The following is a 14071-nucleotide window of genomic DNA, read 5'->3' on the forward strand; positions in this document are numbered from 1 at the left end:
TAAAAAAATGTTTATAAGCACTTTTGTGTAGAATGAACCGTTCTCTTAGAAACAACGGTTGAAGCGACCGTCGATTTTGAATGTCAGTTACACGCGCGAAATCAATGTTCAATAAAATTTTTATCAGCTCGACGGTAAAAATTTGATATCTTTTGATCCAAGTATCCTATCGACAAAATTCAAGGATCATTTTAAAGCTAAAGAGTGCAGCTTTTGTATGCAGTTTTTTTTTTATTTTGCTGCGAATAAACTCAGTTTTTATAAAGGTGTTAAATAAATAAACGTGGCGCGATTTTTGCCACTTTTTTTGCGATTCTCGTGAGATTAATAAAAGTGTTCACTTTCATTAACCAGTCGTAATAAAATTTCTATTTTTAGAGATTAATTTTTAAATCCTATGACATGAAATTTTAATTTTAATTTGTTATTTGTGCAACAAATATGAGGCATTTGAAATATGAATCAAAAACGTAGAATTTAATGTTTTACATTAAAAACGATCGCACGTCCTGGAAAATGCCTACACGAAGACGATTTTGAGTGCAGTTTATAGCAGAACTTTCAAAACGGCGTTTTCTAAATGTTTATATCCTTATTTGTTGCTTAGGAAGTTGCAAAATAAGTCAAAAATTTTGGTTTTTTATAAATGTTTATAACTTTTTAGAAAATAAACTTATAACATTTATATTGCATGGAATGATGTGTCTTATTTTACTTAAAATACGGTCAAAATTTCAAAGTAATCGGTCAAATATTTTAAAAGTTATTTTATTTGTTTATCCCAAATTATCCCAAATTTTTTTTGCAACAATATAAGTCCGAAAATTATATAGTTTTAGTAATTGTAAGGGTAGTTTCTGAAAGAAAAATACTTGTTCTATTGTTTAGATTAAAAAAAAATTAAGAAAATTAATTTTAAAATGTTGCAAAATAATTTTGCAAAACATGTCGATTTTTTGCTTATAAACAATTAGAATAACTTTTTAATCATTGCCTGCCTGTTGGAAACATATTTTTTTATATTTAAAAAGCCTGATTTTTTTCACAAATTTAAAAAAAAAATGTTCTAAAATAATTTGGGACAAAGTTAGCCTATTTTTTTATTTAATTTATAGTAGCTTTGTTTATAACAATTAAGAAATCTAAATAGCGTTATTTAAAAGCACCTACTTCATATGACTTATAAGTTTCTTTTCTTCTAAAATTTGTTTAAAATGCTTCACTTTTTGCTGATAGGGGAAAAAAGCAAAAATTTTCCGTTTTTTGACCTTAATTTGTTAATAACTAATTAAGTGCAAAAAATCGACTGCAGTAAACATATAGGTTTTTGTTACAGAGGACCATACTACTTAAAACAATTATCGTTTGCCTGGCCGGACTAGTATCAAAAGCAGGGTACTTTTTTTGCTTATTTCCCTGGCCTATGACAGTGAAGTGAACGCTCGAATTTAAAATAAAATGCATTTATTTGGTCGCAGCAAGGCTCGGTGTTCGGCACCTTGTAGTGTCGATCGTAGAGTACTAGGGACGAGAATAGAAAAAATACTAAACTGGAATACTATGGCCCAAGTCCAAGCTTTGACGGTGAACGCTGGAATTTTTAAAGTAATGCATTTATTTTACGTGACCATGATACTATGATACCATCCCATTTCGTTATGAACGCACACTAACTGACATTTAAAATCGATGGTCGCTTCAAGCGTTGTTTGTGAAAGAACGGTTCATTGTACACAAAAAGTCCTAATAAACCCTTTTGTTTAAAATTATCTCAGCTATCATGTTTTATTTAAAAAAATTGTTTAAATAATATTTAAAACATTTTTTTCTGCCGCGTACAGATTCTTGGTAAATACATTTTTTTTCCGTTTTTACCCCCCTGAGGGGGGGGTTTTAATGGAAAGCCAGGGGGAAAATGAGGTAAACTTTTTTGCATTTTGGTGGTCCCAAAATTATTATTTTCGGCAGAATTCAGCTTGTTCGTGTGGTTTTTGGAGGTTCAGTGGCATTTTCGTCTCTGACGACTGAAGTATCATGTACCTTTATAAAAATCTATTATATTATAAACTATTAAAAAAACTATTTTATTGGATAAACTATACCTCTATTAAAAACAGCAAATAATTAAGACAATTACAATATATGTGCTACTTGTAATAAATTACCGCTAATGACGAATTTAAGGAGCTCTAATCTAAGCACCACTTGCTTTAATTAGCATTTTATTGCTCTTAAACATAATACGTGCATTACGCTTATGGTTTTGACCTAAAGTAGAACTCGTGCCACATAACAAGAAGATAAATAGTCAATGTCGTTACATCGCCTACTATTTTATTTTGTACATTGAATATTTTGTAAAAAGAGAAAATAAAAGTTAATCAATTTATGATTTTTAATTATTCTACCAGTTTTTCTCTTAAGATACAAAGCTATATTTTTTATAAGGCTATATTTTTAATAACGAGCAAATTTTTTAAAGATAGAGCTCAAACTTCTATATATTAATATTATATCTATGACTATCGTTTTATAAATCTAAAATTTGTGTCTTTCCTGCTCTTTTATTTAATTTTTTTACAGTTTATTGTCATGTACACTATTAATCGTTCTTATAAATTTCGTTTCTCAAAATTTCAGCTTTACTGTTAAATTTTTTTATTATACAACTTTTATTTAGTACGTCAGTAATATTTTTTAATGGAATATATATCTCTTATCCCCCGCTCTCCTCAGTGTTATCGTTTTAAAATATTTCATTCTCAGCATTCTTCTCTGATATTTTTTTTCTGTACCTATAAGTATTCGGTGGATTCCGTATTTAGTCCTTCGAATCTGATTTTTGTTTTTGTTTTTAAAAACAATTTTTAATGGATGTATGTCTCTATTATTTATACCACATTCTATTGTGAATCTTTGTCGACGGGTGTTATTGAATGTATATTTGTATTGGTCTTTAAGGTCAGAAAATGTGTTGTTTATTTTAAGTTTGTTATTAGTGAATAAGTTTATCATCAGTTCTCTATTTTTATTTTAAACATTCTCGTTATGTTTTTGCTTAATTTCGGGTATTACTTGGTTTTCTATTCGGTCGTTAAAATTCTCCAGTAGTATCATCTTCGCTCTATCTTGATCTACCACTTGTTGTAATTGGTTATAAAATGTTCTTCCTGTTGTTTCAGGCTTGTTATTTTCGGGATTCCATATACTCCGTATACTCCAATGATGTTTCATATCCCTTCACTTGTTCATTTATTACTATTTAAATGGGAATAAGCCACAATTAAAGGTTAAAATACGTTTTAATTAATTGACCTTCCCCAGTCTATTTCGCCAGTCGTTTCTGTTCATCGCCAACCGTTGCCAAGTTGCCGCGCCGATTTTCCTTGCGTCCTCGTCCACACCGTCCCTCCATCTCAGTCGTGGTCTGCCTCTACTCCTATTTCCACTGGGACCGATAATAGAGTTCGTCTGGGTGGGTAATTTTCATTTACTCTTGACACATGTCCAGCCCATCTAAGCCTACCTATTTTTATGAAGGATATTACATCTCTACCATTTACTATTTTTTTATACTTCTCGTACAATTCGAAATTATATCGCCTTCTCCAAATACCATTCTCACAGAATGCGCCCATTATTCTTCTTAGTATCTTCCTTTCGAAGACGAGCAGAAGATTTGCGTCTGTTTTGGAGATGGTCCATGTTTCTGACCCATATGTCAGCACTGGTAGGATGAGTGTTCTATATATTATTAGTTTGGTTTTCTGGCTTAAATTTCTGTTTTTTAGCTGCTTGCATAGTCCAAAATAACATTTGTTTGCTAGCAGTACCCTCCGTTTTACTTCTTCAGATGTGTCATTATCGTTTGTTATGAGAGAACCCAAATATGTAAACTTATTTACTACCTCAAAATTATATTGGTCTATACTGAAGTTTTCTTCGGCGTTTCTAGCTCTATCTCTGTTATTTGGAATAGATGCTAACATTTTGGTTTTTTCCTCGTTTATTTTAAGGCCCATATTTTGTGCGGCTGTCAAGAAGGTGGAAGTCATCTCTTTAAGTCCTCGTGTAGTACGTGCGATCAAATCCAGATCGTCAGCGTAAGCTATAATCTGCGTTGATTTATTAAAGATTGTTCCCCTATTGTGTAACTCAGCATCTCTTATAGTCTTTTCTAACGCTATATTAAAGAGAAGGCACGCCAGCGCGTCTCCCTGCCGCAACCCTGCATATGTTTCAAACGCTTGTGACATATCGCCTTGTATTTGCACTCTGCTGATCACTTTACTCATAGTTGTTTTTACGAGCCTTATTAATTTATGGGGAATGTTAAGTTCATTCATGGCTTCGTATAGTTTACCTCTTAGTTAATTAATTAAATAATTAATTTAAAATGCCACAAGAAAATAGCTTCAGAACAATACTAGTTCATTATTTGTTCTCCAGTTTTATATTTGTCGTTACAATCCTTTTGGTATTTATTGAAATTTTATCATCTGATTTTGGTATCTTTGGTGTATTAGTATGGCTACACCTTCTTTGTCTCTGCTTTCTTTGGCTACTTCATTGTAGAATATTGTGTATTTAACAATTTTGATTGTCCTTTTCCTATCTTTTTTGTTTCTTGTAAAGCATGTACGTCAATTTGTTTCTCTTTTAACACTTGGGTTGTTATTGGTTTTTTGTGTTCAGCGTTCTAATGTTTCATGTGGTATTTCTTGGCGTGCTCCTCCTCACATAATAGATCAAATTCTGAGGCTTCACATTGTTTCTATAAACTGTATTCGTTTTTAAGAATACAGATCATATAGTTTAGAAACTGTATGCCTAATCCGTAAATACCTACATGTTTTTTCAGCACCAAAATCCTAACTACTCCACCAGAAACTCAACCTTTAATGTGTATTGACCGATCCCATCCACAAAGTTAGTAAAGAAATCTATATTATATTCGACAAGAAAATTATACATTAAAATTATATCTCCCTTTACAACTTAAATCTGCAACATCTTTCCTTAAGTTCCGTAAAATGACTAAAGCTTATCTATCTGAGAGACCATATTCAGTAGAAGAGTTTCTTCACGAATATTTTCTTATTTTATTGTCTTTTATTATGACATATTGACAATCTATGTAATTTCAGTAAATTTTAAATTGTTGTTGTTATTTTCCTGACTTTTTGTTGTAAGTTTTGTCCATCAAATTGTACAATTTTCAGTGACAATAAACCACGTACCTATTCTATTATATTCTATTCTATTCTATACGATTGGTAAATGCCTTACCTTGCCAATCACCCACCAAATTTTATGGAAGTGTACGAATCATCACTTTATGGCTCCCATGCATTTATTAGACCCTCCGACATATAGTAAACTAATTACTGGCATCCTTTGGAGATAGGTAAACTCATCACCGCAGATAGGTAAACTCATCACCAGAATGTGTCATTTCTGTGTTCACCAGAAGTTTCTATACATGACGTTTCTAACAATATTGACTACATTTGTGTTTGGATTTAAACTTCTAAATATGCAGGGTGTTTCACTCTACCACCGTTCTCGAAACATGGAAATTGTGTCAAGTAAAAAAAATACCGAAGTTTTCTACAATCAAACGATGTATCACCAAAAATTATCTTCGGCTATACAAGATGTTGCATGTTGCGTGATTTACACCGATTTGCACTTGTTATTATTACCGTACTTTCCTCAAATAGATAATGCATAAGTAACATATATATTTTATATACATACTTTGGTTTGTATCTAACAGTTTTGTAAATATTAATTTTCTTATTCTTATTGCAATTAAAATACAGAAAATTTAACCAATAATAAAACTTAAAACCCATTTACGGCCAAAGGTGCGCAAACGCAACCTTTATTGTTAATTTTTTTCTGGCCCGAAAATAATTTTTCATTTTTCTTTTGACAAAAATATTACTTTTTAAATATTTTAAGATTATTATAATTTTGCATAATTTAATGATTTATGCACATCTTCATACAAAAAATTTTTCCGATACTAATTATAAACTTAATTCATATTTTGTATTCTATAATTATAAAAATATGTTGAAATTTTTATTATTCTAAAAACTTATTCATTCATACTTTAAAAATAAGGTCTATAATTGCATGTTTATACGATGGATTCGTATACGCACCTTTGGCCGAAACCATATTATATTTTTTTCGTAGACTAAACAATCTGAAATTACGATCTCTTCAATAGTCAATACACTTCAATACACTTAAATCAGTTTGAAAGTTTCCTTGTGTTTATTTGTTTTATATTCTATATAAGTTGAAATGAGGTAAGCTAAATTATTATTATATGAATGCGTGTATATAGTAGTAGTAGTGCATTTTTTTGTTTATTTTAGTAAATTCTCGAAATATGAAATGAAGAGGGCACTAACTACTAAAGAGTTAATGGCTTTGTTAGAAGAAGACTCAGACTGTGAAAATGCTGACTCACTTGATGTGGTTTATGTGCCGCCGGAAACAGATGAAATTTCCGATGTAGAAGACATTGATGATAATATTATTGGCGAAGAAGGAATAAAAACAGATATTGCAGGTACATATGAAATACAAGTGAATGGGAATTCTGAGGATTCTGATGATGATATTCCTCTGAACCACAGATCAAAACGTCCAAAGAAAGAACCAGGCAAAAATAATAAATCCAAATTTGTCCCAAGTTGGGTAAAAACAGATACTCCTTCGTACTCGGCAGTAATTCAACATCAGTCTGATCGATATTTAGAAAATATAAAAGCCAACCATGGAGGCAAGTCACCTATTGAAGTTTTTTCACTCTTTTTTGACAAAGAAGTAAGTGGGAGCATTCGATATTTTACAAATATTTATGCATCGTAGAATAACCGTCACGATTTTGAAATGAATGATACAGATTTAAAAAAATTTATTGGCATATGTATATTATCTGGTTATCACACTCTGCCTCAAGTTGATATGTATTGGTCGAAGCTCTTTTTGGACTATTGAAAGAAAAAGGATTCTTTGCAACAGGAACAGTAAGGGAAAATCACACTGCTAAGTGTCCTCTAGAAGAAAACAAAATTATGAAAAAAAAAAAGGAAAGAGGTTCATATACATGTGCATTCGATTCCAATTTAGAAGTTTTGGTGACAAGATGGAACGATAATTCAGTAGTGACTGTAATGACAAATACATGTGACATTTTACCCCTTATGCAAACTAAACGTTATAACCGTAAAGAACACAAAGAAATTCTTATCCCTCAGCCTAATATAATTCACCAATATAACCAATACATGGGTGAAGTGGATCTGCATGATAATGGCATTGCGAATTACCGTATTAAAATAAGAGGAAAAAAGTGGTGGTGGTCGTTGATTACTAACATGATTGACAGTATGGTGGTCAATAGTTGAAAAATTTTTAAAATTGCGAATGATTCTAAAATTTCCTAACTGGAGTTTCGTTCGAGATTGGTTCTTAACTTACTAAAATATATTGGACATGCAGAGAATAGTGAAGAAACCGCTACATCATTGTCAAACTCAGTATATGGACGTCCATCTAAATTTGCTTTACCAGATGAAACTAGATTCGACAATATTGGCCACATTATAAAAAGAGACGATAATAGTGCAAGAAGAAAATGTCGGATGTGCAAAAGTAATACTATTTATTTATGTAAAAAGTGTACAGTGCAGCTACACCCCGAATGTTTCGAAAATTTTCATCTTAAAATTTAATTTACAGTTAAGATACAATATGTTCCTTTTTTAAAAATTGTATGCGTATTCGGCCAAAGGTGCGTATACGCACCCACCTGTTTTTCCTTTCACGAGAAAAAAAAATTCTTTTTGGTTGTAAATTAGTCTTAATTTATGTGTTTTTAATCCAATCTAATAAATCAATTGTCAAATTTCTCTTTGTTTATTGTCTCGGCCCTTAATGGGTTAATTAAATGGTGTCTAATGTAAAATTGTTATAATAAGAAAACAACAAAAAATCTTTTGTATCATATCCATAGGTGAATAGTCAACGTAATATGTGGCATATTCTTTATGATATAACTTTTATATTTTTAGTTTTATAAAAAAAAGATATTCTCTATAAAAAGTTCTGAATTATCTAAAACTTATAAAACAATCGAATATTAAGATTGTTAAATCATAAAAAATATGAATGGTTGGTTAAAAAATATGAATTTTATTAAGAGTTGACAATATCCACAATTCATATTTTTTGACAAACCGCATATATAAATGAAAAACATTAATATCAGATCGTTGTATTCTAGGTTTTAGATCATTCAAAACTTTTTATAAACAATAACGTTTTTTCATAAAACTAAAAATAAAAAGGTCTCACACTGCTTCTGACTTAATTGGATACCCTGTATATATGTATTATATATATATATATATATATATATATATATATATATACATATATATATATTTATTACCCCTGGTTTTACCCAAGGTACTCATTTTTATTCAGGCTGAGTCGACCTTGGGCCTATAGACATTTTTAAAATGTTTAGATGTTCTTGCCGGCGGTGGGATTCGCGGATATATATATATATATATATATATATATATATATATATATATATATATATATATATATATATATATATATTCTGTTTATGTATACATGACTTGTTTATTAAAGTGCCTCCTGTTTTTAGTGGTCTTCTTACCGATCGTGTTCTGTACTTCTAATCAGTGTTTTATTCTCTGCTGTTTTTAACATCTTTTTTGTTCTCTTAGTCAGTTCTCTTATCAGTCTGATAACTGTTAAATTCTGTCTTTTATTTCTTTCTCGACATTTGTAATAACAGTTGACTCAAAGAACCTAATTAAACTGATTTTTTTCTGTTTGATCAGAATGATCTGTGTGCGAACACCAGTGCGAAACGACTAAAAAAAAGGTTTACCCCCTTTCGTCGCACAAGTCCACAAAAGGATATTTAATTTTAGAGTCTTTCGCAATTTAAATTTAAAATTATTTTACGTAATCAATGAGCGGTTGACTATCCATGTTGAAGTAACAAGAGCAAATGGAGAGAAATTTTTCTTTTCGCATAGTTTTAAGTAACTGTCAATAGAATTTTTTGGAATTCTTACATAAAAACAAATGAATTGCATTTGAATTTAATATATCTGGATTTGGATTATTCTGTCAAATTATTAAGTCTTAGCGGTTTGCAAGGGGTTTATGGTGTATACCTGCCACGGGGTGCAGGTAGGCCAGTTATGAGTTTACCAAGCTCTTGGGGTCTATTTTAAAATTCCTATTTTTATTGCGTAATGAGTTTGTACCATGTACGAGGGTATTTATGCTAATTGGTGATGAGTTTACGTGATGAGTTTACGTGTACCCCATTTTATGTGGGCTTGGGACCGGCTATGGTAACCGCAAAACTACTCAATCCACCCCGAAATTACCTCAGATAATGTTGTTTTTTATTTATTCTTTTGCGATATTTAAGCTGGCTTTCTCTAATTTATTATTGATAATAAATTATAAAATAATTTTTTAATTTAGTATCAGTTTAAAGATTGGAAGCTCTAATAAAAATAAAGAAAAGTAACCTGCAATAACTTTTTTCTAAAAATTATTTTATTTATGACAAATATAATTTAAATATCAGTGTACATTTTAGTAATGTAACTGTTTTTTTTTTCAGAAAAGTACATCACAGACCGATTGCTATATGCACTCTTGGCCATATTAGTTGTAATCAAGCTTCTAGCAGTCAACGTGATCTTCTTCCTACCCTCAATGTTGGGCGTAGTAACAGCAAAGAAGCTAATTGTCAAAGTTCTGCTGTTCCTCTTCCCAGCCTTACATCACTTATTTAAATTATGTGAATACACGCCGTATGGTGCTAAGCATCACATTCACAAACATCAAATTGCCCATATCCATCAAGTAGCTGGAGGATACCATCATCATAAACCTCATGTTGAGGTTTATGATGAACATCCCCATCACCATGGTCACGGTCATGAAATTGATCATAGTCATGATTATGGTCATGGTCATGAACATGGTCACGGTTATCCTGAAGTAGATCATTATTCGGAATTTGCTCACAAGGACGATTCAAATTATGGAGATGATTCCTACCCAGCTGCTTCTTACGATAATGAGTAAGTTTTAATTTGTTATACATTTTTGATATTCTTATGTTATGTAGTACATCGAAAGTATACCGGGAGGCCTTAATGGCTAGAAAAAATCATGTGAAAAAATTATGTGATTTCAAATCCGGGCGCTTAACGTGTTAAAATAATAATATAATATAAGGAAAATTACTTTTTCTAGCAAATATAGAGATAGCATTGTAAAGGTACGATTCCGACAATGACTGTAGATTGCAATTACAGTTGCTGTCGGGCAGCAGTTGGTGTCATATTGATTCCGAAGTCAGCAGCAGCTACTTTAGTTACGTGGCATAAAACAGTTGAGGTTGGGTATTACATAAAAAAATATGGATTAATTCTGCAAGTTTGCAAATGGACTAAGACAGGGCGATGGACTATCGTGTCTCTTATTTAACCTGGCACTAGAAAAAATAATTCGAGAGTCGCAGATTACTATGAATGGTACTATCTTTAACAAATCAGTACAAATTGTCGGATACGCAGATGACATAGACATCATAGGTAGGTCCACAGAATCTCTGACTGAAGCATTTCGGTCGTTAAGAGCATCTGCACACAGAAAGGAACTAAATATAAATGTTCAAAAGACCAAATATATGTGTTGCACTAGGTCAAGCAACCCGACACCTACACGAATAATAATTGATGACCTAGAACTGGAAGGTGTTGACACCTTCATATGCTTAGGGTCGCTGCTAACTAAAGATAACAACGTCAGTGAAGAAATCAAAAGAAGAATAGTGCTCGCCAATAACTGTTACTATGGCTTAAGAAGACAGATGGCCTCAAAAATGCCTAGAAAAATTAAACTGACTGTATACAAAACACTAATAAGACCAGTGCTAACATATGGTTCAGAAACTTGGACACTAACACAGAATGACCAAGAATTGCTCAAACGTTTTGAGCGAGAAATACTAAGACGAATATATGGAGGCATAAAAGAACAAGGTTTGTGGCGCAGGTGTTACAATTTTGAGTTGTATAGAAGATTTGGAGAACCTGACGTTGTAAAATTCATTAAGGTAGCACGCCTCAGATAGATAGGTCATGTAGTCAGACGAGAGGAAGATGCCATAGTCAGAAAAGTTTTTGACCGAAGAGGGCCGATCGGACAAGGAAGAAGAGGAAGACCGAGACTTAGGTACCAAGATAACCTAGAAAATGATTTGAAATCTGTCGGAATTAGAGCATGGAGAAGAGTTGCCAGAGACAGGGGTGAATGGAGGATTGTTCTGAAGAAGGCTTTGGCTCATAAAGAGCTGTAACGCCACTGATGATGATGAATTCTGCAAGTTTTACTCCAAAAAGAAGATGGCGACAATTTGTTATTGTGTTAGTTTGTTAGGAAAAATCATATACAACCATTTCATTTACCTAGACTAGAAGAAGGTTTTTATGAAACATTGATTAAAAGATTTTATTCACTTTTTGATCATCTGCTCCTTCCAAACATTTTCTTAATGATGTGAGTTTTTATAATTCGCATTTTTACACTTAAATAAACAGGGATATTTAGACAATAGATTAATAAAATAATCATTTTCTTCGTTTGTTAATACTTCCAACTACTTCACAACGGCACTAATGGCAGTACCGTGTTCGTTTAAGTGTGTCGTCTGCCTTTGGGCGACACAGCAACTTACGTTCTACCGGGCAACAGTTGCAGTCAGATGTCGGAACCAGGCTCATACTAACACTCACATGGTGTAGAAATAGCAGGATGAAATAAAAGATTGTGCCCTTGCTGTTTCGGTATACAAGCCAGTTTTAGCTCCAAAGCGCTTAAATATTGTTGCAATTAGTGTCTAGGTAAGCATGACTGCATAAACTCACTTGAATTTCTGAATATCTATAAGTAAAGATTTTAGTTATAGTAGACGAAAATTTTAACCGAAAAAATCAGTTTTTTCCTTGAAATATTAATTCCCTAATTATATATTAATGTACGTTCTAAAAGTTTTGGCATGAAATTCATTGGCTTTAATATTAACCCATTAGTGCCCAGATTATCTTTTCGCAGTTTTTAACGTGATGCTAATATTGTTTTGGAAGCTGTTTTATTAAAAAACATAAAAATAAATGAATTTACGCATTCGGATATATAAATCACTCAGTATATGATGTTACATTTATGTAACGGCGTATAACATATTTTGTTATACTCTGCATGTACTGCTGGTCAGCTAACTTGTATGTGTTTTTTTCCTTTTGCGAATAAAGTCTAACATTTGTTATTGGATTAAAGCCATATCTATTTGAAGCAATGCAAACTACAGAATTATCGACCTATTTAGCTACTAGTATAGCATCCGTCTTACTAATAGTACTTTCATAGTATCCCCTTTCCTTTTTCTGAATATCTTTTTTAGCTAATAAAGGACACCTCCTAGGTAAACGGTTTTCCCTTATAGTCCCTGTGCGTCCGTATCCTTTCAAACGTAAATAAGGCAATAAAATGAAGGTGATAAATAAATTGTTAAAGTAAAATAAGAATGGAAAAGATTTCTGATTATCAGGTAGTTCTTCTAACATTTTCACCAGTGGTGCTGTTGCAAAGTTTCTTTCTATGTTAATATCAGGGGTTACACATTTTCCTTGATATATCTCGAAATCAATCAAATAGCCCATCACCGTATTTAGGCACCAGACTTAATAACCAAATCGTATGGGCTTGGCTCTTAAAAATTGCTTGCAGCTATGTTTACGATAGTATTTGACCATACTTTCGTCGAAAGCCAGAATTTTTTTCAGAAACAAAATACTTTCTGAATATGTCCTTCACTTTATTTATAAATGGCCGTATTTTCCAGAGCTTATTACCCTTATCAATATTTGCGTTAAAATTCGAGTGAATAAGCTTCAGAATTTGCTCAAATCTGTTGCGTCTCATAGCATTATATATAAGGTCGTTTCTAGTGTCAAGACTTTGCTCCAAATACATACGCTTGCTGGGATGATTATTATAACCACTAAGAATCAATACAGCAATGAAACATTTTATTTCCTCTGGCGAGACTCCTGGGTCTGGTAGGTTCTTGAAAGTAGCATATTGGTTTGTTTCCTGTACCAGGAATAAAATGATTTCTTCATTTATGAACATTTCGAATATATCAACAACAGATTTGTTTTCAAACAGTGAATAATCTGAGTTAGTAAATTGTTTCTCGTTATATGTGAAATTATTTGAAGCTGCATTTCTTTCGTTATTTTTATCCAGGCACAGATTCAAAACAAAGTTCTAATAAAATCGCACATTTACAACGATCTAAACACTAGCACCTTCAGACAAGAACTGATCTGTTTTCATCTGTAAATTTGCGACGTAGGCGATAGAGGATCTATTTAGATGGCACCACTGCGATCTTACATAATAATAACGCTAGGAACTAATGGGTTAACAAAAACAAAATAATATCAAGTTGCCTTTAGAAACAAAAGTGTGTTTACTTTGTTTACTGTTAGTTGAGATTTAGTTATTTTAGTTATAAGAACGTTTTCGCTATAAGACGTCGTATAAATTAGAGATAAGAAAGAGTATCTACATGTTGATTGGGCGAGTACCCAAAGTTGAAATCTGTTGAACATTCCAAAATAAAAACATTTCACGCAGAACCATTTGTAGAACAGTAGCGAGGTCAGAGAGATTGCTGAGAAGAGCAAAAAATCAAGGTAGAATGTCAACGAGAAAACTGACTTATCAATATAGATCTTCTAAGAATATGATGTCGTTGGATTTGAGGAAAAGGAATCTTAAATATCAAAAGCGATGTAAGTGCCCCAAATACTCTCAAGCTGTCTTTAACCGAAGCTAGTACCCTTTGCCAATGAAAAAATTATTATTTTAGATGACGAAAAGTATTTGATTTTAAGGAATTCTGAAATGA

The 14071-nt window shown here is 32.0% G+C and overlaps 1 protein-coding gene across 1 annotated transcript in view; it reads left to right on the plus strand.

Annotated features, from left to right (window-relative positions):
• The window catches only part of Osi17 (DUF1676 domain-containing protein Osi17), a 114554-nt gene that overhangs the window by 44078 nt on the left and 56405 nt on the right, over positions 1-14071 (plus strand). The window contains exon 2 of the mRNA XM_072535526.1: positions 9704-10169. Coding sequence (XP_072391627.1) covers positions 9704-10169 — 466 coding nt within the window. The remainder of the gene's footprint in view (positions 1-9703; positions 10170-14071) is intronic.

This window comes from Diabrotica undecimpunctata, chromosome 6 (assembly GCF_040954645.1).
Source record: "Diabrotica undecimpunctata isolate CICGRU chromosome 6, icDiaUnde3, whole genome shotgun sequence".
NCBI classification, from domain to species: Eukaryota; Metazoa; Arthropoda; class Insecta; order Coleoptera; family Chrysomelidae; genus Diabrotica; species Diabrotica undecimpunctata.